This window comes from Talpa europaea (genome assembly GCF_964194135.1).
Source record: "Talpa europaea genome assembly, chromosome: 13".
Classification (NCBI taxonomy): Eukaryota; Metazoa; Chordata; class Mammalia; order Eulipotyphla; family Talpidae; genus Talpa; species Talpa europaea.
In genome coordinates, this window is record NC_140080.1 from 80455610 (window position 1) to 80481705 (window position 26096).

General features: G+C 52.5%; 1 protein-coding gene across 1 annotated transcript in view; it reads right to left on the minus strand.

Annotated features, from left to right (window-relative positions):
* Window positions 1–5834: 5834 nt before the first annotated feature.
* The window catches only part of ZBTB7C (zinc finger and BTB domain containing 7C), a gene marked incomplete at both ends in the record, with an annotated part of 86193 nt that continues 65931 nt past the window's right edge, over window positions 5835–26096 (minus strand). The window contains 2 exons of the mRNA XM_084252111.1: window positions 5835–6486; window positions 18072–19295. Coding sequence (XP_084108237.1) covers window positions 5835–6486; window positions 18072–19295 — 1876 coding nt within the window. The remainder of the gene's footprint in view (window positions 6487–18071; window positions 19296–26096) is intronic.

The following is a 26096-nucleotide window of genomic DNA, read 5'->3' on the forward strand; positions in this document are numbered from 1 at the left end:
AGAGTGTGTTATAAATATTCCAGCAGGGAGACTTGTGGGGGAAATGGCTTTGCTAGGTCCTGTTCCTTCACTGCCATGTCTCCTATTGTTACAAGGAGGGATGACATCAGCCTGTGTAATATTTGTCTGATGACTGTGTGTGTGCATGTGTGTGAGTGTGTGTATGTGTGTGGTGCAAGTGCATGTGGGTGCACACAGGGCTGGCTACAGATAAAGTGATCGGTTTCCAGTTTTTCCAGGATTATTCAAATTTGAGATATTTTGTCCTTATTTGTCATATAATTTCTGGGCCATAGTTTTGATTTAGGGCATGTAGGTACTATCCCTAAAGGTCACATCAGCCCCTGCCCAGGATGTGGAGAGGAGGGACAATGACGGGGGCCTCCCCAGGGAATCCTCTCCCCATCAATTGCTGGAAATGCATGTTTGACTCAGTCCTCTGTGCTTCTCGACTGAAAGAAGGAAAAGAGGCAATGAGTTTGTTTCCCGCATACCCCCCCTTCTTGTGCCTGGAAACCAGGTGGGGGAGAGGTGGCGGGAATGGGAGGCCCTGGGCAGACTGCTAACTGCCCACTGGTATGGTTTTAAGCCCATCCGTCCAAAGCCACCACCCTTGCTTGCTGCTTGTGGCCTGACATCACTTTGCTCCTGCCTTTCTTTCTGCTTGCAGGAGATGCAGGGGACTGCAAGGGCCGGGAGAGGGAGCCTGTGAGTCATGTTCGCCCTCAGTGGCTCAGGGTTTGGACAGCAGGGAGGCCAGAGAGCAGAGAGGCCACCCACATTCTGAAGGGCGGTTGGGGTCAGAAGGGGCACCAGAGAAGGGGAGAGGCAGACATGGGGGTGGTGTTAGGAGGAGCGTCAGTAGACACAAACATGTCTGCTTCCAGAATTTGTTCCAGGTGCCTGGAGTCACCTCTGACCCTTACGCGTCTCCTGCTGGTTCTCCCCACTCACCTCTGTCTGAGTGACAGACTTTGCAGAGAAGGGAATCTGTGGTCCTGATGGTCCCTTTCTGGCCCCTCCTTCCCCTTATGAGGCCCTCACTACAGCTGGCTTTCAGAAGGGAAGTGCAAGCACCAGTTGTGCCCATTTCTGGAAATGCCAGTTGCCCCTCTGGGGTAAGTTCAGAGGACCCTCAGGGAGGAATTGCTGGCATGGTCCCAGGAGAGGAGCACTGAGGTCTAGGATGGAGTTTCTTGAGGTGTGGCATGGATTTCCAGGGTCCTGTAATTGGACACCTCTGTCCTCCTCTTAGGGACAGACTCTGGGATCAGATAAAGGCCTGAGAGACTTACTTCCTGTTGGCCCATTACTCTTCTCCGATCACATATTTGTGGTCTCAAAATGAGAGTCATGATCTTCTCTGCAGAGTCCTGCTCTCTGACCCCAAGTTGTTGTTGGTCTCTGAAAGTGCGGTGGTGGGGAGCCTTAGATCACCAAGTCCAGTTTTGTGAACTTGCTTTAACCACCCTCCCCGGCACAGTCCTCCCCATGGGCACACGAGGATGTCTGTGTGCCTTCTTACTAATCAGATGGAAGGAACCCAGGAGACATACCATCCAGAAAGCCCTTCTTTCATGCAGGAAGCACCTCTTTGGCATTACAGAGATGTGTGTTCGGCCCTTCCAGTGACTGGAAGCTCTTTCCCTACAAGTCCTCTTAGGACTACTCCGGATGTTAGGGAGTTATCTTCCTCATCTGGAAACTCAGCTACTTCTTGAAATCTCTCTCCTATTGTTTCAGTTTGGCCAAACTTGGTAAAAATCTTCCTTTACCTGCTAGACTTCTAGAAATTCTACTATATCCCTTTAGCTTTCTTTTTCTAGCTAAGAGGCCCATGTTTCCATGGCCTGTTCTCAGGTCTCGTTGTCCTACCTTTATCCCATTGCCTCTACTCAGGCCCCAACTCCTTTAGGCCCTTGGAACCTGAGGGAGCAGACCATGCCTGAAATACCCGTGCTGGCCAGGGCTAGAGGAGAATTTACTCAAATGCTCAGGAGCACCAGGTGTCAGGGCCCATTGGGTACAACTCCCTACCCCTTTTCCATGTTCACCTAGACTCCCAGAATGAGGACCCGGTGGTCCCATAATAGAATGTCCGAGCTGAATAGTAGCTGATGTTGTATTTTTTTCACTGGACTATACTTATCCCCATCCTCAGTCATGAATTGGGACCTCCCAAAGCCGCAGAGTAGCCATACACTGACTACCAGAAGATTCTGGTGGGAAAGTCAAGTACTTTAACTGGCAAAGTAGTTCCAGACAATTTGTGTATTAAGACAAATGCACATGTTCTATGCAACAGGATGAAGAGGCACAGATTTCCAAGCCACAAGATAAGACTTCAAAGGAGTTTTACACCATGGGAAGTTTGCTTCAGGCTCTTTTAGTTTAGTCCCAATCCCCTAGCTGGTTGACCCCTTGGCTGAGGGATGTTTAGGTAGAGAGCTTGGAGGTTCTCTGGTGTACCCACTCTCCTTCACAATTAGAGGTGAGGAGAGTGAGGACCAGAATAGAGAAGCCATTAGTTTCAGGATACTCGGCTTGGAGGAGCCCAGATTTGAAATCCAGATTTTTCCTTTGCCCTGCACCGAGAAATGTTGCATTTGGTATATAAGAAAGGCAAGAAAAGGGATTAAAACAGAAATGGGGCTTTGGAGTGGTAAAGAAAATGCAGTTGGAAGAATAATATTACTCAGTGTTGGGTTCTGGGTGCCCTGGGAGTTGACCCCATTTGGTGACAGAAGTGTTATTTCCTTACCTCTTTTAGGATCTTGCATTCCCAGGTTGGGAGAGGGCTCAGGTGTGTAAGAGGAAGAGAAGTTCAACACCACTGCTGTGGAATGAGAAAAAGATGGCCAAGATGGTGGTCAGGCCAGCTGAAGGTCACCTTTTTTTATGTAGAAGAACTGGGGTGTAGGCCTGAGGAGCAGGGGTGTGGGGTGTCTCTTGTGTCTCACAAGAGACAGAGTAGGGAGCAGAGTAGGCAGATTTACTGAGATACACTGCTAAGGGGAGCAGCAGTGAGACACGAGAGCTCTGCTGCACCATATATGCATTAGCTCCCTGGCCAGGGATCAAACTGAGGCTGGGGCAGTGATAGTGCTGAGATTTAACCCCTAGGCCACCAGGGAAGTCCTGGAGGTCACTTTGGATGCTAAGCTAGAGAACTGGTAGGACTCATCTACTTTGTGACTTTCTTTGTTCACATACCACAGGCTGTGCCTGCACATGTGTGTGCACAAACACAGGCTCCATGCACACACACCTCACTCTCACTCTCAGGCTCACAGGTGCCTAAGGTTTATGATCAAACAGTACCTCCCATGGGTGAAAGGTGAAAGACGGTTTAAGAATGGTGTTCTGATCTTCCCACCATGCAACACACAACTGAAATGAGAATAGGCAGGGGGAAATCAACCTCGCGGGGCACTGAGCAAGTGTGACTTTCTTTGACTCAAGACACTGTCCTCCAAATTATTAAATATTGGTCGAAGTTTTCTGCTTCTTGGGTAAATGAGTCTTTGATGTTATTGTAAGCTTATGACACCCCCTTCTCAGAGCCTTAAGCAACGAACATCTCCAGACTGGCTTGTTGCTGTCAGCTCTCACAGAAGTGCGACTCTCAATATAATTTAATCAAGTCAATTAATACTGTTTAATAAATAGGCCAGAAAATTAGCTGAGTTTTTTCTCGGCAGGATGCGGCGTGCGACCAAAGTTATGGAAGATTGTCCCTTGAATCACTAAGGCAAACTTTGCTGAGTGTCATTTTACATAAAGCAATCACATAAAAAAAGAGTTATAAATAGAAAAAATTCCAAAGTCCTCCCACAGACAGACAGACAGGGAAATCGAAACATCAAAAAAAGAAAAAAATCGAAACAAAACACAACCACCCCTACCCCCACAACCCATTTGCTTCAAGTTCTTCTTGATCATACAGTACTCAACATCTTTGGATATTTTACAATGTACAACTCCAAATTGCAGCCAAGAGAAAACAAAAATAACTAACCAGTCGTCTGAAAAATTGAGTTTATAAGAGGTCATTACCTTTACAAAATAAAAACAAAAGCCCCGACACCACTGGATTCTAATTTGTTCATTTCCCCTTGTTCGCTTTGAAAGTCTGGTGCAGCCCCAACCCCTTGGCTGACGGGAGACATGGGCAGGTTGGGTCCCAGAAGCAAATGTCTGACATGGAGTTGGGGATCTAGAGGCAGCTGCCCAAGCAGATCACTTGTGAAGACAAGAGGTGTGAGAAGCACTTCCCTCCGGCTGGAATGGCATCTGGTGGCGTGAGGCATCAGGGGTCTCTTCTGGGGAGCTGGGGCGTGACAGAGTTTGTGGTCTACTCTGGCCTTTTTGTTTTTGTCTTTATGTTTGCTCAGGAAGAAGCCAAGGCAAGAGGAAGAACCAAAGTCTTTTGTGCCCACAGCTCTGGGTTTGGGGACACCAGCTCCGGGCAGTCTTTGTAGATGAAGTGTCCTCCTTTTGGGGCTACTGAGGAACAAAAGCAAACTCAGCAAGAAAAGAGAGGACAGGGCAGGATGGGGAGAGAAGGCAAGGAAGGCGCTGGACCAGCAGAGCCATCTTCCTTCTCAGGACCTGCTATGAACTCAAGAACCAGGACAGTCCTATTTCACAGAGCCCTTTACACCCAACTGGGGCCAAACACCCATCTCCCTTCCCAGAGAGAGGAGAGAGGGGCTGAGTGTTCAAGTTCAGCAAAGGGGGCAATCACCAGCAATGTCATAGCCCTGAGAAACCCATAACTCACAAAGCAAACAGAAACCCTGGCTAGCCAGGCCTTGTCTGTTTCCAGGAATCAGGGTGGGGGAGGCAGTATCCAGGTGTTAAGAGGTGGCCCCATCCCTTCTATGTTGGCCCCAGGAGTCCCACGAGACTCTGTACAGCATCAGAGGGGGGGGGTGTGGACTTGGGGTAAATGCTCAATAGTTTTCCCCAGGGCCCAGGCATGCGCAGTGACTGGCTCAGAGAGGGGGGCAGGATTTGGAGTTCCCCAAAGCTGCCTGTGGGTGTGGACAGATCCCATCCCAGTTGTCTGTCTGTCATCCCTGTCCAGTTTGGCCACATTTCTCATCTGTGCTAATACAGATGTGGAAGAAGTAAAACTAAACCCAGTGGTACAGCCAGTTTCACCAGAGGCTTTGGAGTGCAGAGCTCCTACTCTCGGGAGAGGGGAAACGAAATTACTGGTCCCCCTTCATAGCTGGGGTACATAGGGTGCAGAGGTCTGACTTGTCCAAGGTAACTGGACAGAGAGGAGAACGGGCCTGGACTCCAGGGAATGTGCCCCTAACTCCTGTGGGCCTCCCTGCCATGAGGGCATTTCTCATAAGGACCCTGGGAAGGGGGCACCTGGAGACTAGAAAACTAACTCACCAGAGAGGTCAGCGGGGACTCCACCACATAACTCCACCTAGGGTGTGTGCACGGAGGCCCTCCCCTCACCGCTGCTCCACCGACCAGCTTCTGGCCAAGCCCCCTGGCTCTCTCTCCCCACACAGCTCCTAAGTGCTCCTGGGCACCCAGATGTGACCTCCTCTGTGACATGGCCAGAGACACAGCGAGGGGCAGGTCAGCCCCCTGGGCCCAGGCCCTTTGGGCAGAGATCTCAGACACCAGCCGCAGGAGGCTGGGAAAAACCATTGCTGCTGACACATAGGGTTCCTTTCTTTCTTTTTTCTTTTTTTTTTTCATTTTCCCTTTGTGATTTGAAATAAAAAATTCAGACCCGCTGGGTGGCCAGGATGGGCCTGTGGGGGAGGGGAGTCAGGGCTGCTGGACTAGGGTCGCCCAGGACCAAGCTAGTTGTTGGCCTCAGACATGGAGGCCACGTGGTTGAGGCCTGCGAGCCCGGGGAGGCCGGCCAGGCCCGCCGCCCAGGGGTCGGGCAGTGGGAAGTAGGGCCGCGCGGTGGCCACGTTCTCGGCCAGCGCGAAGGCCAAGAGGCCCCCGGCGTTCCTCTCGGCCTCCAGCTGGGCACGCCCGAACAGCTTCATCTGTGTCTCCTCGAACTGCCGCTCCAGCTCCTGCAGACTCAGGGCACCCTTGGGCGCCGCCAAGAAGTGCTTGGAGGGGCTGGGGCCCGGGAGGCACACAGCAGCCCCACCCAGATGACCGCCCACCTCACCCAGCGCTGGCGGCATCACGAAGGCCGCCTTCTCCGGGGCTGGGCCGCTGGGCCCAAAGAGCAGGCTGGCGGCCCTCCAGGCGGCGGGCTTGCGGCCGCGCCTCGGCCGTGCCATTCGGCAGCTCTGGCGCTTGATGTGGCGGTGCAGGTGGTCGGAGCGCGTGAAGCTCTTGTAGCAGAATTCGCACTGGTAGGGCCGCACGCCGGTGTGGATGCGCATGTGGTTCTTGAGGTCGTAGTTGTGCACGAACTTGGCGTTGCAGTGGATGCACAGGTACGGCCGCTCCCCCGTGTGCTTCCGCATGTGGATTTTCAGCTTGTCTTGCCTGCAAGGCAGAGCCAGGAGTCAATCCTGCCGGGAACACCTGGAATCATCCTAATCTTTTGCTTTCCCTTGCTTCAGAACCAGCTAAAGCTTCCTATTGCCATGGAGTCAAACCCCAGGAACTGAACCCATGCCGAGATTTACTTTCAACTGCTGCCCCACCCCTCTCAGCTGTGTTAGAGTGCTATAGATGGAGCAGTGTCTGGAAAGGCCTCTTCCCTTCCAGAACTTCTTTCACAGTTTGCTCAGAGTAATCAGAAGCTCACACTCTTTATCAGAGGTCTGTTGCACAGGCAGGAAAGTAGACATGATGGGGACACAAGTCCCTGCCAGTCAGCAGTCTGCCCAGAGTCCTCCCATGGGCAGCAGCCTCGGTACTGGATTGCACCTTAATCTCATGCCCCCTCTCCAGGCAACAGTTTTCCCTCCAGATTCATCCTGATGTTTTTTTTCCCCAGAACCTGTCCCAGCCCCTGGGCTGTTGAGCTCTGTCTGTCCTCAGCACTAATCTGGGAGGCTATAGAAGCAAGGCACACCTTGTTCAAGTCTCCTGCACTGTGGTTTCTTATCCCAAGCCCTGGGCCCTCCTCTTTGTCTATAGACAATTCCAGGATTTACAAAAGAGCCAGGTGCAACAAGAATGCAGCCTAATCTAGGGCAAAGCTTTTCAGGGTTTAACTGGTATTATTCAGAGATAAGGTATGGTGTAGAGGTGGGGCTCTCTTTGGGGGTCTGAGACCCCCCCACTCCAGCAGCAGACCCACCACTGAAATGCTGAGTGACCTGCACCAAGTTACATAGCCTCTCTGTGCAGAGCTGAACCTAGTGCTAGACACCAGATCCTATTGTTCAGAGCTGATGGAGAGAATTTAGGTCTGTGCTGAACAAGATTCAATTAAACCTCCTGGTGGTCTTGGAAGGAAAACTGACATCGTGGGTTGCTTCTCTAAATACTGAGCTCTGGGTAAACCAGTTGAAGGAAACTTTCAGTCCGACTGAGAGGGAGTCAGTGGGCTGCAAGGAGCCCAGTCAGAGTCCCCTGCAGCCTCCCATCCAGGCCTGGCAAGTCATGTGGCCCTGCCCAGTCTCCCAGTCCTGCCTGCAGGTGTGGCTTGGGTGGAGTGTCTCTGCCTGTAATTTCTGGCCTGGGTTTGAGGTTGGAGCAGATGTGGAGCCCAGGCATCTGCCCTAAAATAGCCAGATTTAAACCATATTCAACATAATCCCAGGACAGCAGCAGCGGCAGCGGCAGAGGGTCCTGGTCGCCTAGTGTCCCCTGGCCGCTAGAGGTCTCACTGGCTTTCATTTTCAGATCAGTTCCCGGAGGTGGGGCAGGTGAGAAAAGGGCTGTCATGTAGACACTGGCAGGGATAGGGGGCAGGGGAGGTATATACAACCAGTGACCACCATGATGATGATGAGGATGGCAACAATGGCACCAGAAAGGATAGGTCCCCCCCTCCCACCTGTGCTCACGGAAGGCTGGAGGCAACTGGGAAGTGAAGTGGGGGTGTGCAATGAGATGGGCAGGGAGTGCTGCTGCTTGAAACTGACAGGTTTCCTGTTTCACATCCACCCCCTCCCAGACCCTCCCCCAATCTGCCAGCCCCCCAGGGTGCAGAGAACTCTATCATGACGCCCCCATCCCCCATCCCCCATCCCAGCATGCTGCCTTGAGGGTATCCCTAACCCACATTTCATCCAGATGATTGGAGTTTTGAAAACAAAGGGGTCTTAGAGGTCATTAGGTTGTTGGTGTCAACTTGAGCATTCACTGGCACCCGCACCGCACTGTTACCAGGGCCCCCTCGCAGGGATTCTGATTTAGCAGGTCTGGGTGAGAGGATCCAGAGAATTTGCACTTCTAACAAGTTGCCAGATGCTGCTACTACTGAAGGGGTGGGGGGTGGGGGAAGGGGGATGGGAGGCAGAGGGGGAGGGGGAGACAAAGCTTTATTAGAACACAGACCTGCTGGCTCCCAGCCTAGGCCTCTTCCTTACATCTGCACTGTGACCTGTATAAAAATGTAGGAGTGGGGTGCATAGCACCATATGTACCCCGACAGTGATGCTAACAGTCCTGATGGATTTGTGTTGGGGCCCGGAACCCTGACTCTGCTGATGGAGAACTGATACCGGGCAGTAGACCAGGCTCGCTGGCTGGCTGTATGACTGTGCCCTCACCGTGTGGGTGGAAGTCTTGTGGAGGCATAAGTGGGACTTTCAGTACAGCAACTCATTTAAATTCCTCACTACAACATTGTAAGGTAGAGTTTTTTAAAAAATCATTATTACACATTATTAGTAGTATTAACCCTGAGGGCCACCCTCAAATAATGGACCATGCAAATGTTAAATCTTCAAATATCAAAGGCTTATAGTATCCACAGTACCTCCTAGGCCTCTCTTAGGGCATCTAAAAGAAATTTTATTTCAGCAGTGATTGACCCCAGTGTGTAAGATGTGCCGAGAAAAAAATTTTGAGTCATGGGATAGGCGGTGAATACACCAGTTTGAAAATCCTGGAAAGTCATTGTTTGGAGGCAAGGTATGGGGAGAGAGAGTTCTGTCTACTCCCCACCTCCCTCCAGCTGCAGACCCACTAACTTGCTGGTGAGTTTTAGGCAAGTGACAATCTCTCTGTGCAGTGCTTAACCTATTCCCAGATACTAGTTCCTGTTGCTCGGGCTGATGACAGCTACATTCAACCACCTGAAACAAGCTCCTCACTTGGGCAGAGAATTGTGGTGCTCAGAGAGGTCGAGTAGCTTTCCCAAAGATATCCAGCAGGTGACATGCAGAGGGCTGGAGGGCTCTCTGGGGGTGTGTTTTTTTTTTCGAAGCTGTTCTTGAGTTGAGAAGAGATGGATTTTCACACAGCGGACTCCAGCCTGTGGTCTCTCAGGTCTCGCTGCACTCTCAGGAAGTGCAGACTAGAGCAATCAGAACAGAACCAGGGCATGCCTGGGAGGAGCTCAGCCCCAGGCGGAAGCCAGCTTTGCCTAAAGGAGAATTTTCATGGGAACAGGGGTGAGGGGGCAATGGAGTGGGCAAAGCACATGAGCAGTTAGTGCTGGAAGAGAATTTAGAGATCATGTAGCTTACCAGCAGCCGCAAGTTAAGTAATATGTGCTGCTTTACAGCCTGAGTCATGGGCCCAGTAACCTGCATTATTAGCAGTGTGCATTCCACGACCTTGCCAATACTCACCTAGTCCAGTTCCATCAATTACAGTATAAGGAAACCAAGGACCAGAGAGGGAGTAGCTTTCTAAGGTCACACAGCCTCCTTCTTCCTCAGATCATCTTTTCATGTGGATATAATGCACATGTGCACTGCAGAGCTGGGCCAGTGCCAGGTCCAGGTCAACGCTGGGCCAGGCCCTTGGCTGCCCCGGCAAGGGCAGCCTTGCTTTCTGACCCTCCAGGCATGGGTGGGCTGCATCATTTTGCTCTCTGGTGTTCTGTGAGTGTTTGCATCTGCATAATGGGGTTTATCAGAATCTGGCTTTGGAGCTTGTTTTGCCTGGGTGACTTTATCTATTATGCTGCTTCTTTCCTTGCCTTTTCACAGATGGATCAGCTCATGGTGCCTGTGAGTTTGGCTGCACTGTGCTCCAGCCTGTATCTCAGGCGTGGAGTCCTTAGTCATGTCCCTCCAGGGATGGTCTTGCTGAAAATCTCCTGAGCCTTCCTCTGTCCACTGGCCTATGTGTTTACTTACCCTTGGCATGACTGTCAAGGTCAAATTCTTTTCAAGCTCACCCCTTCCAGTTCTAAGCTGAATGAGTTCTGGGGACTCCTGGCTACTATAGTTAATAGTGCTGTTAGCATATACTTAAAAGTGGCTGAGTAGATTTTAAATATTCTCACCAGACACACATGACACCCCCCATGTGTGACTATGTGAGATGATGGATGTGTTAACTACCCTGATTGTGGTAATTATCTTGCAATATCTAGGAATATCAAGTCATCATTATCTTCTACACCTTAAACTTGCACAATGTTATATGTCAAATATATCTCAATGAAGCTGGGGAAAAACATAACCCATCTACTTTGCCAGTGTCCCACCCATCGCTATAGTTCTGCACCCACATACCACAAGGATATGCTGTCCCTCTAGCATGAATCTGCCACATTATGGGATGGGTGCCAGATAAAAGTCTGACTCCTGTCCTCCTCTGTGTCTACCTTGTGTCCAGATACCAGTGACCTCAGGGTAAGACCAGGGGTTCAAGTCCAAATGTCAGCACGCATGTTCCTTGCACCCCCATTATGAGCAGCCTCCTCCCTGCACCCATTGCCTCATCTCTGAGCTTGCAAATTGCTCTGCCTGAATTTTCTCTTGCTCCAAATCCCTCTGGACATTCAAGGTCAAATTCAAGGGAAGTCCTCCACAGCCCTACCCTGTCCACCCAGGTCTCATCCTTTGCCCTGGCCTTCCAGAGCACCTGTGATCTGAACTGTGCTCCTCAAGGCAGGTTACCCAAGAGAAGGAGCAACAGAAAATGATGTGTTGGTGTCATCTTCTCCTGCCCCCTGACGGCCCCTGTGTGTCAGCACTGCCCTCCCAGCAGGTGGAGAGCTCTGGGGTCGAGCGTGTCTTTGTGCGAGATCTTGTGGCCCCTCCCCAAGCACACGCGTGCTCCTGGCAGGAAGGAACACTGGCTCACAGGTTGCCTTTGCATGGGCTGCCTTTATTTCCCATGTGTGTGTTATTTGAGAACGGGGGCCATTACCAGTGCTTTCCTGAAGCTGTCCTTCCTACCCACAGAGCCACCATTCTGTCCCTGCTCCTGGAGCCCTGTCATGTTAGGAGCCTAAATAGTAAGATGAGGCAGGAGGCTGCAAATTCATGGGCAGGGAAATACTGACCCTGGCTGATGCCCAAAAGGTACTGGCTCATGGACACTCCTCCCAGTCCTAATCATTCATGTGGGCTGGGAACTTGCTGTGCGTGGAAGCTTCTGAAGTAGGTGTCATCAACATGCTCATGAGGAAACAGAGGCAAAGAGAGGTGCAGTAATGTGTCCATAGCTTTCCTGCTCTGGGGCCCTATGTTAAGGGAGTCAGAAAACTGGGAGCAACCTTCGGAACATCTGTTCCAACTCCTCATGTCATAAATGGGGACCCTGAGGCCCAGAGAGGGGGGGCAGCCTTAGCTAAAGTCACACAGCTAAAGGAAGAACCAGGCCCTGAATCTGGACCTCCCGATTCCCACTCCGGTGCACCTTCCAAAGTGCCACAGTCTGCTAAGAACACCGAGCCCCATATGCATTCACTGGGCAGCAGGCGCTGCTTTCTCAGCCCTCCTTCGGCAGGTGGCACGCGTGCTCCCCACACCTGCTTTCAGAAGAGCCTGTCAGACACGCTGTAGTCTGCATGGTGCACCATCCTGAGTGTAGATTGGGTGCTCGTGGTGTGTTTGTTGACTGACAAATGACCTCTTGATGTGGGACCAACTGTCAGAATCCCTGGCTCCAAATTGGACACAATCCTCTCTCACCCTGGTCCCCTTTTCAGCCACCCCTTCCTTCACTCTGTAGCAGGGACCCAGCCCAGGCCACAGGCTTCCAAGTCTTGATCTGCATTTCCCCTTCCAGCGTGGAGGGCTCACTGTCGGGAAACAAGCCCTCTTCATGAGCTCATTCCCCCAAGTGAAAGGAAAGGGCTGGGGTCCTTGGCCTCCACTGAGGCTCCCAGTCGGGATAATGCTTTCCCAGCACCATCCACCCCGACTTCTTGGTAACCTGATGGTCTGAGACAAACTCTCTTCCTGCCGCCACTGCTAATGACATTACATTATCTTAATAAGGTCCCCAGAGCTGCCAGGAGCGGGAGGACTAAAAAGAAAATGCTCTCCACCAGCACCCCCCCCCCAAAAAAAAAACCAAACCAGAAGCAGCAGGAGCCAGGCGGCTCCTGGCCTTATTTGGGGAGTGGACAGCTGTCGCGCAGTCCAGGATGGTCGGTGTTTGGCACTGGAGGCAGGGTGCTGGAGAATAAAATTTCAACCTTTTTGCGATGTTGATAGGGGATTCAGTGGAAGCCGGTGAAACCATAGCTCATCAGAGGGTGGCTTCTCCGGGTACAGAGTTGGAGGACCATTCTCTCCCAAGGCTTTGTTGGGGGGGGGGGTCTAAATTGTCTTGGGATCTGGTCCCTTCTCAAGTGTTGTAGTTTCTCGCCTTTAGCACTTGGTCTGGCAGACATGGCAGGGGCATTTTTGAGAGACAGCTTGAAGATGGGGTGCAGGGAGCTATGAATGAACTAGAGAGATGCAAGGGGAGACTGCCCAGCATGTTCTCTGAGCTTTCCTGGCAAGCTGATTGCATTCAAGACTATGTGGTGGGAGTTAGGAGGAATTAAGAGTCTTCTGGAATGTAACTTGGTGCAGCCATTACGGAAAACAGTATGGAGGTTCCTCAAAACATTAAAAATGGAATAGAATATGAATATGATCCAGTAATCCCACGTCTAGGCATTTACCCAAAGAATAAGAAAACCCTAATTTGAAAAGATATGTGCACCCCTACGTTCACTGCAGTGTTAGTCACAATAGCTAAGAGAGGGAAACAACCCAAGAACTCGGGTAGAGGGTAGAGGCATGTGTACCAAGATTCCTCCACACTTTCCCCATCAGGAGACTTTACCTTCTAGTCCCAGAAAGTCTGACGCCAAGGCCAAAAGTCAGGCGTGCAAGCTTTTGTCAGAGGCAGCCCCTGGGACAGACCTTGAGAAGGGCGTGTGTGAGCCCTTGTTTGGGGAGAGGACAGCTGTCTGGATGACTGGATAAAGAAGATGTGGTAAATATACACACACACAGTGGAATACTACTCAGCTATAAAAAATAAATGAAGAACTTTTGCTATTTGTGACGATATGGGTGGATCTTAAAGGGATATGCTATGTGAAATAAGTCAGAATGAGAAAGACAAATACCATCTAGAGAATATAAACAAAGCAAACAAACAAAAATAAATTAAAAACGCAAACCCTTAGCCTCTGACAAGAGAATGGTGGTTACAGGAAAGGCCGGAGAGAGGAAGGAACGAAGAGAGGAGGCCAGTTGGGTGGGGGTGAATGGCGAGTGGTGGCAGGGTGTGCTTTGTACACCTGCTGAGGTGAGAAACTAGACACCCAAAACCTATATGCTGTTTGAAACTAATGTTATCGCGGTTTAAAAAAATCTTCGGAGGTCTTATGGGCCCTCTGATTACAGGAATGATGCTGCAGCTAGAGCAAGCTGGGTGTGATGGGCAGAGGAATACCCACTGAGGGCAGGGACGACCAAGCCTCTCATCTTGCCAGGCTCACACACACCCTTCTCAAGGTCTGTCCCAGGGGCTGCCTCTGACAAAAGCTTGCATGCCTGACTTTTGGCCTTGGCGTCAGACTTTCTGGGAATAGAAGGTAAAGTCTCCTGACGAGGAGGGTGTGGAGGAATCTTGGTACAGATGCCTCTACCCTGTGTCTGGACATCTTTGCTCTCTCCCAAGTCAGAGCCCACGGGACCTGTATCAGCAGGACCTGTCTCTCTGTGGCCGTCACAGACACCAGCTTCTCTCAGAAGGTGACCTTCAACCAGACCAGGAGACGTGGGCCCAGCAGAGGGACTAAGCATCCAAGCAATTATGGGCACCAGAACTAGGAGGGGAGGCATGGGGCCAGGGAAGCAGTATCTGGGTAAAGGCTTTGAGGATCTGCCTAGGATTCCAGGTGTCTTATATCTGGAACAATCCATCGTAGGACGCTGATGGGGCTGGCTGACATCTAGACCTGACTCAGAGGTAAAGTTTCTGACACCAAGGCACAGGTGTGACTGTGAGCGGGACCTTGATGCCTTCCCAGAGACACACAGAAGGAAAGCAGCAGGCAGGGCCTTAGGGGCCTATGGAAAGGACTCCCAGCCCCCGAACTGTGGTTGTGACTGTCAGAAATGCTGTCCCCACGGAACACGGATATTCTGGGATTTGGCATCTGAGGCTGTAACTGTGAGCCTGGGCCAGAGGGCCACCTGGTGGGGCCAGCCTGTTGGCAAGCCCCCCAACATCCTCTAGGAAGGATAAGAGGTAGAAGAAAGGAGGCCTTGCTAGAGAGCCAGAAGCCCAGCTGCCATGAAGGAGAGACTGGGGCCCCAAAAGGGAAATGGTGTCCAGGAAGGGGACTGAGGGCCACAGGTTTGGGGCCCCTCACTCTTGGGGGCCTGTCTCTCAGGGAGTGGCTTGGCCTGGCAAGGCAGTCTGGGAAATCCACTCAAAGAGGCTGCTGCTGCTGTTGTGCAAGTGGCTGCTGAAGCCCCTCCCGCTGGGGAGACGGAGGAGGAGTCATAGATGGTAGCTGCTGGGAGTCAGGCCAAGAGGTCCCCATGGACAGGCTGCAAGGGGACTTGGCTACAGAAACCCTCCCCGCAACCTGGACCGGCTGTGGCAGAGATTTTCGAGGACAGAATGGAATTTTTGCTGGGCAAAGGGGGTTTCTCTGCTCCTGGGAAGATTGGGTTGGGGGCACCCAAGAGCCTTTCTGATCTTTCTCAGGAGGGTCAGAGCCCAGTGGGAGGGGAGCGAGGGGGAGGTGCTGAGGGAGGCTGGAATGCAGCTGCTTCCTCTTGAGACAGGCCTGGGGGCCCAGATGGTGGCCATTCTGCTGAACAGGAGTAAACCAGGGCAGGCAGGGCAGAAGCTGGAGGGCAGTAGAATAGTAATCACCCCATGCTGGTCTGGCCTGGAGGGCTGGGGAGACACAGACACAGAGGCTACCCCAAGTGATCATCAGGAATGTGTTGGGAGGGACAGTTCTGGAATGCAACCCTCCTCTACAACACAGCATGGCTGCCCAGTGAGGTGACACACTCACAGAAAGTTCTAGTGTCAGGAGGAGAGCAATCTGTCTGCAGTGATGGACAAGTTTAAAATGTACCCTCAAAAAGGCAGGAACCACAGACTGACCCTCACAGAAAGCTGTGTGTGGGGAAGGAACAAGGGGGGAGGGAAGGGAATAGGGGCTCAGGGTGCAGAGCTCTGAGACACACAAACCTTGAAGCCACAGACCTGCACCTTCCCAGAAGGGAGCAGTGTCCCAGTCCCGGCCATCTGCAAAGGGCACAGGCATGCAAAGCAGGAGGGGGTGCTCTGAGCTAACTCAAGGGCTGGCTTCCCTGCCTCTGGCCTGTGAATAGGGTCCTTTCTTCAACTCATTCTCAGAGGGCTGGCCTGGGGTCCCGGGCCGGAGGTGAGTGAGCTGAGCTCTGGTCTATGCTCTGGATTATCTTCCTTCCTTACACCCTTGTTTTTGCCAAGTCTTGTTCGGTTGTACTGTCCCTGTGGGGTGGGGTGAATGCGGAAATGGGAGGGAGGTGGGGGTGGCACTGCCTAAGGTCACGGCAGAGTGGCAGGGCCAGAGGTGGGAGGTGAATCTTGGGCTTGGGGTCCAGCTGCTCTGTGGCAAGAACAGGAACAGGGTCCTGAGGTCAGCCCCCTCAGCACCTGAGGTCAGTGGGCGGGGACACACCTGGGCATTTGGAGCCTTCACACCTGCTGATTCTCCTTGGAGCATGTAGAAGTTCTATTTGGGGTTTCTACTTCATAGAAGCAACTGTGAGGGGAACCCCAAGGCCACCTTGGAAGCAATCAGTGTTGTCCTGTGAAGTGGTCACCAGAATGGCAACGCCACTGCCCCCTCAACATGTTTCTGATACCTGTCTTGGGCACTGCCAACTAGTTTTCAAGCCACCCAAGAGAGTAGGTCTCTTTACTTTATAGGATACATCTTGCTTGGCCCCTGAAAGCCTTGCTTCCACTTCATACTCAACTTGATTTTAAAAATTTCACTCAGAGGCCAAAACTTTGGGTCCAAGGAGGACAATGGCAAGAATGAGCCCCTGCCATTCCCAAAGAGAAATACCTAAGAGGATGTGGGGCTGTGTCAGCGCCACCAGAAGGATGTGGGTCTGTCCAGGGGAGTTCTCTGGTGGGGACGGTGACAGTGTGGAAAAAGGACCTTGTCTAGCACGTCACGGTCACAGTGGGTGGTCCAGCTCTGACACACTGAAGTGACCTCCCCCGAGGCAAGGCCACTCACTGAACTTTGAAGACTGGCCTCACACCAGCCACAAGACCATATCTTCCCCAAATGAGGCCCACTAAGACCTAGCAGTAGACAAATCTGCCCTTCAGTTTTGCCTACAAAAGCTGCTGTGCCGGGCTGCTGCGCACGCTGGCTGAAGGGGATGGCGGCCATGAACGACGAAGGGTTTACCATCCACTGATTTTAAATTCCGTAACAGCTTGAAATTGACCCTCTTCCTAACCCGAGAGGCAAGGACTCCTTCCTTTGGCCTAACCCAAAAAAGGACTGAAAGTGTGATTAGGGGTCTCTATAGTTTCCTGGTGACAGATTTCATAGTCACATTTGGACTGGAGCTCAAGTCCCAGCTCTGTCACTTGGCAGTTGCACTCGCCAGTGGTTCACTAGCCACTGGGAAATGGGTCTGTCAAAAGCCACAGCACCTGCCACCTCACCAGGACGTGGCTGGGCTGAGAGTGTCTGTGAGGTGGACTTAGGGTAGCCCCTGGCAGGCTGAACATGCTCCAAATACAGTAAAGGGGCTGTGGCCACTGGAGACCTTCAAACTAGCACCCGTGGATCTCAGTGACTAAGGGAGAGGAAGGTCAAGCCAGCAGGGTGGGTGCCACAGCCCCTCAATTCTGCCTTAACCAGAACAGCTCTGCTCTTGTTTTACATCTCAACCTTCCAGCAGCCAGTATTGTGTTTGAGAAAGTATTTTAGCTCTGGAGTTTGAAAATCACTGCACCTGGCAATGCCTGGCATGCCGGCCTTCCGGCAATGAACTTGATGTGCGTCTGGGGTCCGGGTGGACCTCCCCTGAGTTGGGTTTCTCTTCTATTCTGCTCTTCCATGGCTGTCTGCTGTTTTCACTTTGGCCTCTGACTCTCTCCCCAGCACCCTAGGCATCGCCCCGAAACCCTGACCCTCTCCCCGATGCCCTGGCCCTCTCCTGGGCAGCCTGTTCTCTTCCTCGCACCCTCACCCTCTCCCCAGCGCCCTGGCCCCTCTCCTTGGTGCTCTGACCCTCTCCCCAGCACCCTGGCCCTCTCCCTGCCACCCTGAGCTTCTCCCCAGCACCCTGGCCCTCTCCTTGGTGCCCTGACCCTCTCCCTTGCACCCTGAGACTGTCTTTGGCACCCTGGCCCTCTCCTTGGTGGCCTGGCCCTCTCACTGGCACCCTGACCCTCTCCCCAGTGGCCTGGCTCCTCTCCTTGGTGTCCTGATCCAATCCCCAGCACCCTGGCCCTCTCCCTGCCACCCTGAGTCTCTCCGCAGGGCCCTGAGTCTCTCTCTGGCACCCTGAACCTCTCCCCAGTGCCCTGGTCCTCTCCCTGGTGCCCTGGTCCTCTCCCTGTCACCCTGAGCCTCTCCCCGGCATCCTGGCCCTCTCCCCAGCACCCTGACCCTCCCCCCAGCACCCTGACCTTCTCCCCAGCGCCATGGCCCTCTCCCCAGCACCCTGGCCCTCGCCCCGGCGCCCCTCTAGCCCCACCCCAAGGGCCGCGATGCGCACCTGGTGAAGCGGACCTCGCAGATGGTGCACATGTATGGCTTCTCCCCGGTGTGGGTCCTCATGTGCCGCGGCAGCTTCCCAGCCCCCATGATGACCTTGTGGCAGATGGGACACTGCTGCGAGGCCTTGGGCTTCAGCTTGCGCTCCTCCACCAGCGGCCAGGGCGGGAAGAGGCCCCCCAGGTGGGTGGCACTCAGGAAGTTGAGATAGGCACCATAGTCGTTCTCCGCCTTGATGGGGCCCAGCGGCCCCCCGGGCAGGTCGGGGAACATGTCCTTGAAGAAGTCACCGGGGAAGGGCGGCGGTGGGGCTGGGGGCATCTCCTCCCTCTCCTCCTCCTTGATCTTCCGGTTCTTGATGACCAGGTCCAGCGGCCCGCTGTCCAGGGGCTGCTCGGGCAGCTGGGCAAAGGCACCGAAGTCCCCTGGCCAGAGGTGCGGGAAGAAGTCGGGGGCAAACGGAGACAAGGAAGGTCTCCTGTCGGGGATGTCGGCTTTGGGGTACAGGTTTTCCCTCAGCAGAGACTCGATGGAAAAGTCCCGGATCACACCCAGGTGGCCGGGGCTGCCGGCCGGAAAGGAGTCGGGGAAGTCTCGGGGCGGGTCTGCATAGGCCTTTTCCGTGAGGTGGTCGGCCTTGGAAGGACTCTGGTGGCAGCTGACGTCCTGGGGGTCAGGTAAGTTCTCCTGGTCGGCAAAGTCCTCCGTGTCATCGTCCTCCTCCTCGTCCTCCTCCTCGTCCTCCTCCTCGTCCTCCTCATCATCGTCCTCCTCGTCGTCATCGTCGTCCTCCTTGTCGTCTTCCTCGCCCCCGTCCCCCCCAGGCTCCATGATCTCCAGGCACACGTTGACGATGCACTGGATCTCCAGCATCCGGGCGGCATTGAGGATGTGCTTGATGTTGGAGGCGGTGATGGTGAGGGTGGACGTGTAGGCGAACTCCAGGATGGCGGCCAGCGCCTCGGGCTGCACGAAGTCGATCTCGTAGACGTAGGGCTGGCTGGCTAAGGTGCCGGCCGTGAAGAGCTTCTTGAAGTACTTGCTGCAGGCGGCCAGCACGGAGCGGTGGGTGCGGTACTCCTGCTCCTGCACCACCAGGAGCACGTCACAGAGCAGGCCGTCATGCCGCTGCTCGTTCAGGCTGCACAGGACCTCGCTGCTGTGGTTGGGGAAGGGAATGCCGATGAGCTCGTCAATGCCATTGGCCATGTTCTCAGCCAGAGCCCTGCGGGGACACACAGAGAGGGAGACCGGGGTTAGAGGACATGGGCCCAGGAAGGGACAACCGGCTTCGGACTCCGGGCCCGGGTGGCCAGGCTGGTAGGCGTGCTCACCAGCCCTGCCCTGCCTTTGCCGAAGGCCTCCCTCTCCACTCCTCTCTGCTTTTCCAAGTCCCACCTGCAGTCCAGAGCCCGGCTCACATGCTGGGGTCATCACTGGGCTCCTGGCCTGGCCCCTAGGGTCCTTGGAATGAGTTTATCATGGGCAGGGGTCCATAGTGTCTAGTGAAGGCCAGGGCGGCTTCTCCAGGGCGTGATGTCACTGAACTCTGCTTGGTTCATGTGTGAGTGGACACCGGGGTGGACAGGCACAGAAACAACTGCTGTGTGTGCCGTGGGAATTACGTCCACACTCACACACACCTGCCAGTCAAGGACCAAAGGGGAGATGTTTTCTCAGGGTGCACAGCCAGGACCTCAGTCATGACTGTATCTGTGGGGGTACAGCCTTTAAAGGGTAATTAAGGTAAAATGAGGTCCCTCGTCTAGTATGACTGGCATCCTAATGACTGATGTCCTAATGAGAGGAGAATAGGACACAGACACACAGAGGGACGTTCTCGTGAAAACTCAGGGGGATGGTCAAGGAGAGAGGCCTCCTAAGGCACCAGCCTTGCTGACACCTTGATCTTGGACTTGTAGCATCCAAAATGGAGAAAATAAATGTCTGTTCTTTGAAGCCCCCTACTCTGCGGTACTTTGCTATGGCAATCCTAGCAAATGGGTAAAACTACCAGGGATCATGAATTTTGGGGTTCATTTTCAGCAAGGGACTAGGGACTTGTGGCATGTGTTTTGCCTGCTGACCTTACTTGTGGCTTCATCTTAGTTGATGATGTTTCCCTTTATTTGAAATTCTTGATTTTTTTCCCCTAACATACTGACATCCCAGATATGTGTATCTGTGAGTCATTTCATCTAGAAATAAATATTTAAGGTCAGTTTTAAAGTCAAGTGCATTGTTATTTGCTTTATCATGTCTGTATTCTGTTACCCTCAGGAAAACATATCTCCTTTGGGAGAAGCTCTTCACCTTGTCTATATTAAATATGAAGTGTGGCAGGAACAGCCTCAGGAGGGAGGAGTACAGGAGTACAGGGCAGAGGACCACAGTCAGCCCCTCCCCAATTCATAGCCCACATCAGCAGATCTAACCTGCACAAAAAGCCGCCTCAAGTTTCATGCCAGAGCAAAGAGGGTCCTTTTACTTAGGCCAAAACTTGACCGTGGTCCATAGATAAAATCCTAGCAAAAACCTGGCCCGGACCCTTGTGCAATTACAGCAGGGAGAAAGTAAAAAGAAACCCAAACCCAAAAGCCTCACACCCAAGTGAGAAGAGCTTTGGGGATCCTCACACATTTATCTTTTGATGTTTCTGCCCTAGGAAGGCAGATAAAGGGGAAGGGGAGGAGCGAGAAATGCTCACAGTATGTGCCTGGAGGAATCAGGTGCCCAGAGGGCAGTTCAGGCTGTGGGGTGTCTGTCTTCACCCTGTCTTCTCACTCATGGAGGACCCCAGCCTTCCCAGCAATCCACCTGGGCAGGTGCTCAGGAGGTTTCTCAGAGCTAAGGCTTCGCTATTTTCTTGATTTCTCATCATTAAAGGGCCAGAGACCTCACAGGTTATGCCTTTACTCCTAAAATGGTCACCGGATTTCTCTCTGTGCCGGGCAGGCATGGGCTCCAGCATGCACAGAGAGCAAACCGAGAAGTCCCTGCTGTAATGGAGCTTACCGGGACATAAAAACTATAACAAAAAATATAGCAAGGTATATCAACGAGGATTCGCAGATGGTAAACATGCCATTTCATTTGAAGAAGATGTTCAGCATCACCAGACACTAGGGATATACAGATTAAAACCACAACAAGATACCACTATAGCCCTATCAGAATGATTAAAATAAAAACTAGTGACGACACCAAGGGCTGATGAGGACAAGAAGAACTTGGATCACTCAGATGTTGCTGGTGGTAATACAAAATAGTACAGCCACTCTGGAAAACAACGTGGCGGTTTCTTAAAAAAAAAAAAAAAAAAACAACTAAACATACAACTACCCCACAACCCAGCAATCATACTCTTGAGTATTTATCCCAGAGAAATGGAGACTTATGACCACACAAAGACCTGTACATAAATGCTCATAGCAGTTTTTGAAAGGTCGATGCAGGACGCAGGTAGCCTGGATGCAAAACCCCACCAGGAGGCTCACCTGGGAGCAGGAATGCGGAACTCTTCCTGGAGGATTCAGGCAATGAGCCTCACCTGCCCTACAAACTTTATCCCTGCCCAGTTTACCACGTCACCTCTCCTCACTCTATAAAAAGCTTGTCTTCCCCTGATAATGCGTGCGAATTCACAGACCCCCATCTTGGGTCAATGAATTCCGCCAGGGAGCAATAAATTTTCCTTTCCTTTAGAGAAAGCTTGGCCTGGCTCTTCCTTACCGCATTGTACCTTTCAGTTTTGTGGATAATTTTTAATAATCAGAAACAACCCAGATGGCCCTCAGTGGGTGAATGGTCAAACACCTACACAATGGAATACTACTCAGCAATAAAAAAGGAATGAGCTATTAATACATGAAAACACATGAATGAATCAGGGTGAAAAAGGCCAATGTCAACTGTATAAGTCCATTTATACAGCATTCCTAAGACAACAAAATTATAAAATTGGGGAGCAGATGAGGTGTTAGTGGGTAAGGAGGGGGTTGGGGCAGGAAGGAGGTGGGCATGGCTATAAAAGGGTAATGTGATCTTCCTGGTAATGATAATGTTGTGCCTGAGCTTTCTCTAGGCTAGAGGTGGGGGGATGCTTCTTAATGTTTTGTGGTGTCTTTGGGAAGAAGTGCTCTTCCCTGCACTCTGGGAGCTTCCCTGGGGACCCTCGATTTCCATGTCTGGAGGACCAGTTGACAAGTGTACCCAAGGAGATGCCCTGCCCTGCCTCCACCTTCCTGTCTAGATATTCTATCCCCTCCCTCCCATTGGGCATTCTACCTTTTAGGATAACACCCTCAGGAAAGAGAATCTCGTACACACACATAGTGAAAACAAAACAGAAACTCTCAAAGGTTAGGAGCCGCTCAGTGCAAAACATTAGCCTCTGGTTCTAAGGCAAAAGAAAAACAGAGAACAGAAATAAAGGAGAAGGGAAAGAGGGCAAGAGGACTCAGAAATGGGGAAGGAGGTTAAAGAGGAAGAATGCAGGAACAGTGAAACCTTTGCTGGTGTGGTCACCAGTCTAGAGAACTTGAGGCCTGCCACAGCTTCCCCTGAACCTCTACTGTCAGTGGAATGTTCTAGAAGCCAGGTATGTCCAAATAGCCCCATCTGACAAGGCAGCACTTCTCATTTCTGGGCCTTGGTGTATTCAAATATAAAAAGAGAACATCTTCTCACTGCAGGTACTTGACCTGCATTCTCCTTCCTTCTAAGGGGAGAGATTGTGCCCTTAGTTTATGAGAGGAACAGTGAATTTCCTTCTACGTGGATTCTCATTTAATCATCTCGAAGGTCACATGACTGTCATCATTGTAATTTTCAATTGGGGTGGAGGCAGGGTGACTGGTGGGGAGGCCAGTGCCTGGGGCCCACAGGAGAGAACTGCAGACACCCAGGGGCTGTAGAGGTCCCGCAGCAGAAATTTCTCCAGTGTGACTTGATTTTTGTTTGTGTGTCCTGTTCTAAAACTAAATCAATCCATCAGGAAGCCAGCATTTATAATAATAATCACGACTAGCCACCATCTAGCTAGTGCCTGTCCCACAGCACACTCTGATCTTTCTTCAACCAACCCATCTCTGAAAGGTACTTCGTTTTATTCCAACTTAGAGATAAAGCAACAGGTAAGGAGAGAGAAGTCGGTTGCCAGTGCCTAAGCGAGCAAGTGAGCCAGGATTTGAACCCAGCTGCATTTAGTGCCAAAGTTAACTCCCTTTATCATACTGCCCCCCCCCCCCAAAGTCCAATTTGGGGGCAGGAAGATTAGCGCTATCCACCACCCCCCCTCCATCCCCCCCACCCCGGCCCCAGAGGTTGTCTCTTACTTTAGAGATTTGACCGGAGCCAGAGCTGAAGGGTGTGCAACAGCGGGGCTGAGACCCAGGTGTGCAGGGGGACTTAGCACTGAGTGCAAATGAGGGAACCGATGGGGCAGGGACTTGATTTCTACTCCAGCCCCATTTCTGTCCTGTCCTCGATGGCTGTCATGGGGGTTTGACTTTTGGGACAATTCTATTGCCATGATCCACAAGTGTTGAGCCTCCCTGCATCCTATTCAGCTCAGCAAGGCTGGGGCTCAGTGAGCTTCCATCTGCCAAGGCCTGGGGTGGGCTGGCTCCAGTCAGCAGATGTCCACTGCCCTGGGAGTGTTCCCACCTGCTCCCTAACCTCCAGCAACTCTCTTGCCTTAGGCTGGAGATTCAAAGCCACCTGGTGGAGTTAGTTACTGGGGAGAGGGGGAAGGGATGTGGCACAGGGGCAGAGAAAGGATGTGGATTTCTTTTCCAGACCTGGAAATGAGGCTGGGCAGCAGCTAACTGCACTCTTTAAGTAGGTTCCTGCTCCCTGTGGTCTGCGCAGGCATTGACGTAGGAAAGGGGACAGTGGGCCGGGGTAGGACAGAGGGCAGGGGGCCTGGCCCAAGCAGCTGGCCAGCCCCAGGGATCTCTGCTGGGTGTGCCCCACCCCGCCCTTGGCAGTGCCCCTAAACAGGGCAGCCACACCCCTTAGCCCCGGAATGCCCCCAGCCTCAGCTGCCCTAGAAGCTGGGGCCAGACATGTGGGCTGGAAGGCTGGGCAGGCCCATTTCAACTTCCAGCCTGTGCCCCGCCTGCTGGAGCACCCCAGGCAGAGCGCCCACAGCTGGTGAAGCAGGCCCCACCTGCTCAGTCACCCTGCCAGGACACGTCCGGAGCCCACAGTCCCCAGCTTGGCTTCAGGCTGTGGAGCTGGTTTGCTCCTGTGAAATGCGCTCTGAACCCCTCTTCTCTGCCAAAAGTGACAGCCAGGCCTTCCAGCAGGGATGCAGGCCCTCCCTGCCTCAGACAGTAGTGCCTCCCCTGCTTCTTTCCCCGGAATGCCTAGTACCCCCACCCACAACAAGGGCAAGATGTGAGAGGGCGGGCCCAAGGCTAGGCAGGCACTGGTGGGTTCACACCAGCCACCGACAGTTTTCTCTGTGGCCCTGTGTCTGGGGGCGTGAGCGCTCTTTCTCTTGCCAGCAGGCATTCCAGCCCCCGTCCACTGTTCTCTGCTGAATCCCTTGATTCCTCAACACTCCGTGCCTGCTGAGCTTGATATTTGGAAAGGTTCATTCACATCCACTTTCCTCCAGACCTTTTCCTAGGATCCGTGGGTTCAGAAGGAATTTTGGGGCCCACTTTGCTGATGAGAAAACTAAGCCCATGCTGGTGAATTGACATGCCCGCTTCCCAGCACCAGGTATGTGACCGCGACCTTGACTTCCCAACCTGCAGCCCAGCTCTGCCCACTGTGTCATGCCCTGCCAACCACCCCCACCCCCCAACCACCACCTCCTCTTCCTCCCCCTACACGCACCGGTTTCGTTTTATCAAAACAAGGTCTGGGACTAATTGCTGAGGGGTGTGGAACAGTGACAAAACCAAGGTTGGCTTCTCCCCCCACACCCCACCCCCTGCCAAAGGGATGAAACACACTAGGACAGACTTGCCAGTGCCTGGGAAGGTGGCCTGAAAGATGGATGAGAACAGGTGAGGATCTGGTGGTGCGTGAGAACTATCTGACCACCCCCAGGGGAAACCCTTCTTCACAGCAGCTGCCTGCCAGCATCTGGGTGAACCCAACATGGGTGTGCCAGGGCCACTGTCCCCCCCAAACACTCCCCACCCCCAGAGGTGGCTTGGAGCCTTTTACTCTTCAAAGCACTTGCGCCTCCTTGATGGCAAGTAAGGCCGGTAGCACACCCATTTTACACAAAGGGAATTGTGGTTAAAAAAGCAATGTGGTAAAATGTCTGCTGGGGAGCTCACATGTCCCCTGAGACCAGGGGTTTTCATGCATGGCCGGAAAGACAGAAAAAGTGGGATCTTTAAATGGAGAGGGTCCATTGCTGATGGCTGGAGCACCAGCTGGGAGGCTCACGGGAGTCTGCGCTAGACAAATAAATCAGTGCCCCCCAAACTATGTAGTTATTTACTCATCCTTTATTTATTACAGGGGGAGGTGGGGAAAGGAGAAAGACTTGTTTTCTTTTAAGAAAAATTGCACACCTCTTTACGTTCAAAATAAAGGATTTACTACTTGTTTTTATTACAGGCGATTTCCTGTACCAGAAAACTCCTTGGGAAGCTTATTAAACCTTATTAAACCACTGAAAATTTAGATAATAAAATAAATCACTCGTCTCCCATAAACAGCATTAGGTCCCACATTACTGTTTCAGACTCCCCGCTGCCTTTATGGAGGTGTCGGTGGTCTGCGTCCTCACTGCAGCCTGCAACTCACTCGGGGGTACACACTGGCATTTCTGCCCACAGTAGCTGTCTCCTGGAAAGGAGTGGGGACAGTTGAGATTTTGCTAGTTATTTAAGCGGGTGTGTGTGGACACCTGGGTTAAATGGTACTCTATTTTGACCTCTCCAAGGGATAGTTTAGTCTCTTCTACAAGGCACCAAGGTGGTGGAACAGCTGGCCAGCCTGAGTGCCCTCTGCCTGCATGCTCCCTTTGTGCTCAGTGCTCCCCTGTGCCACTGAA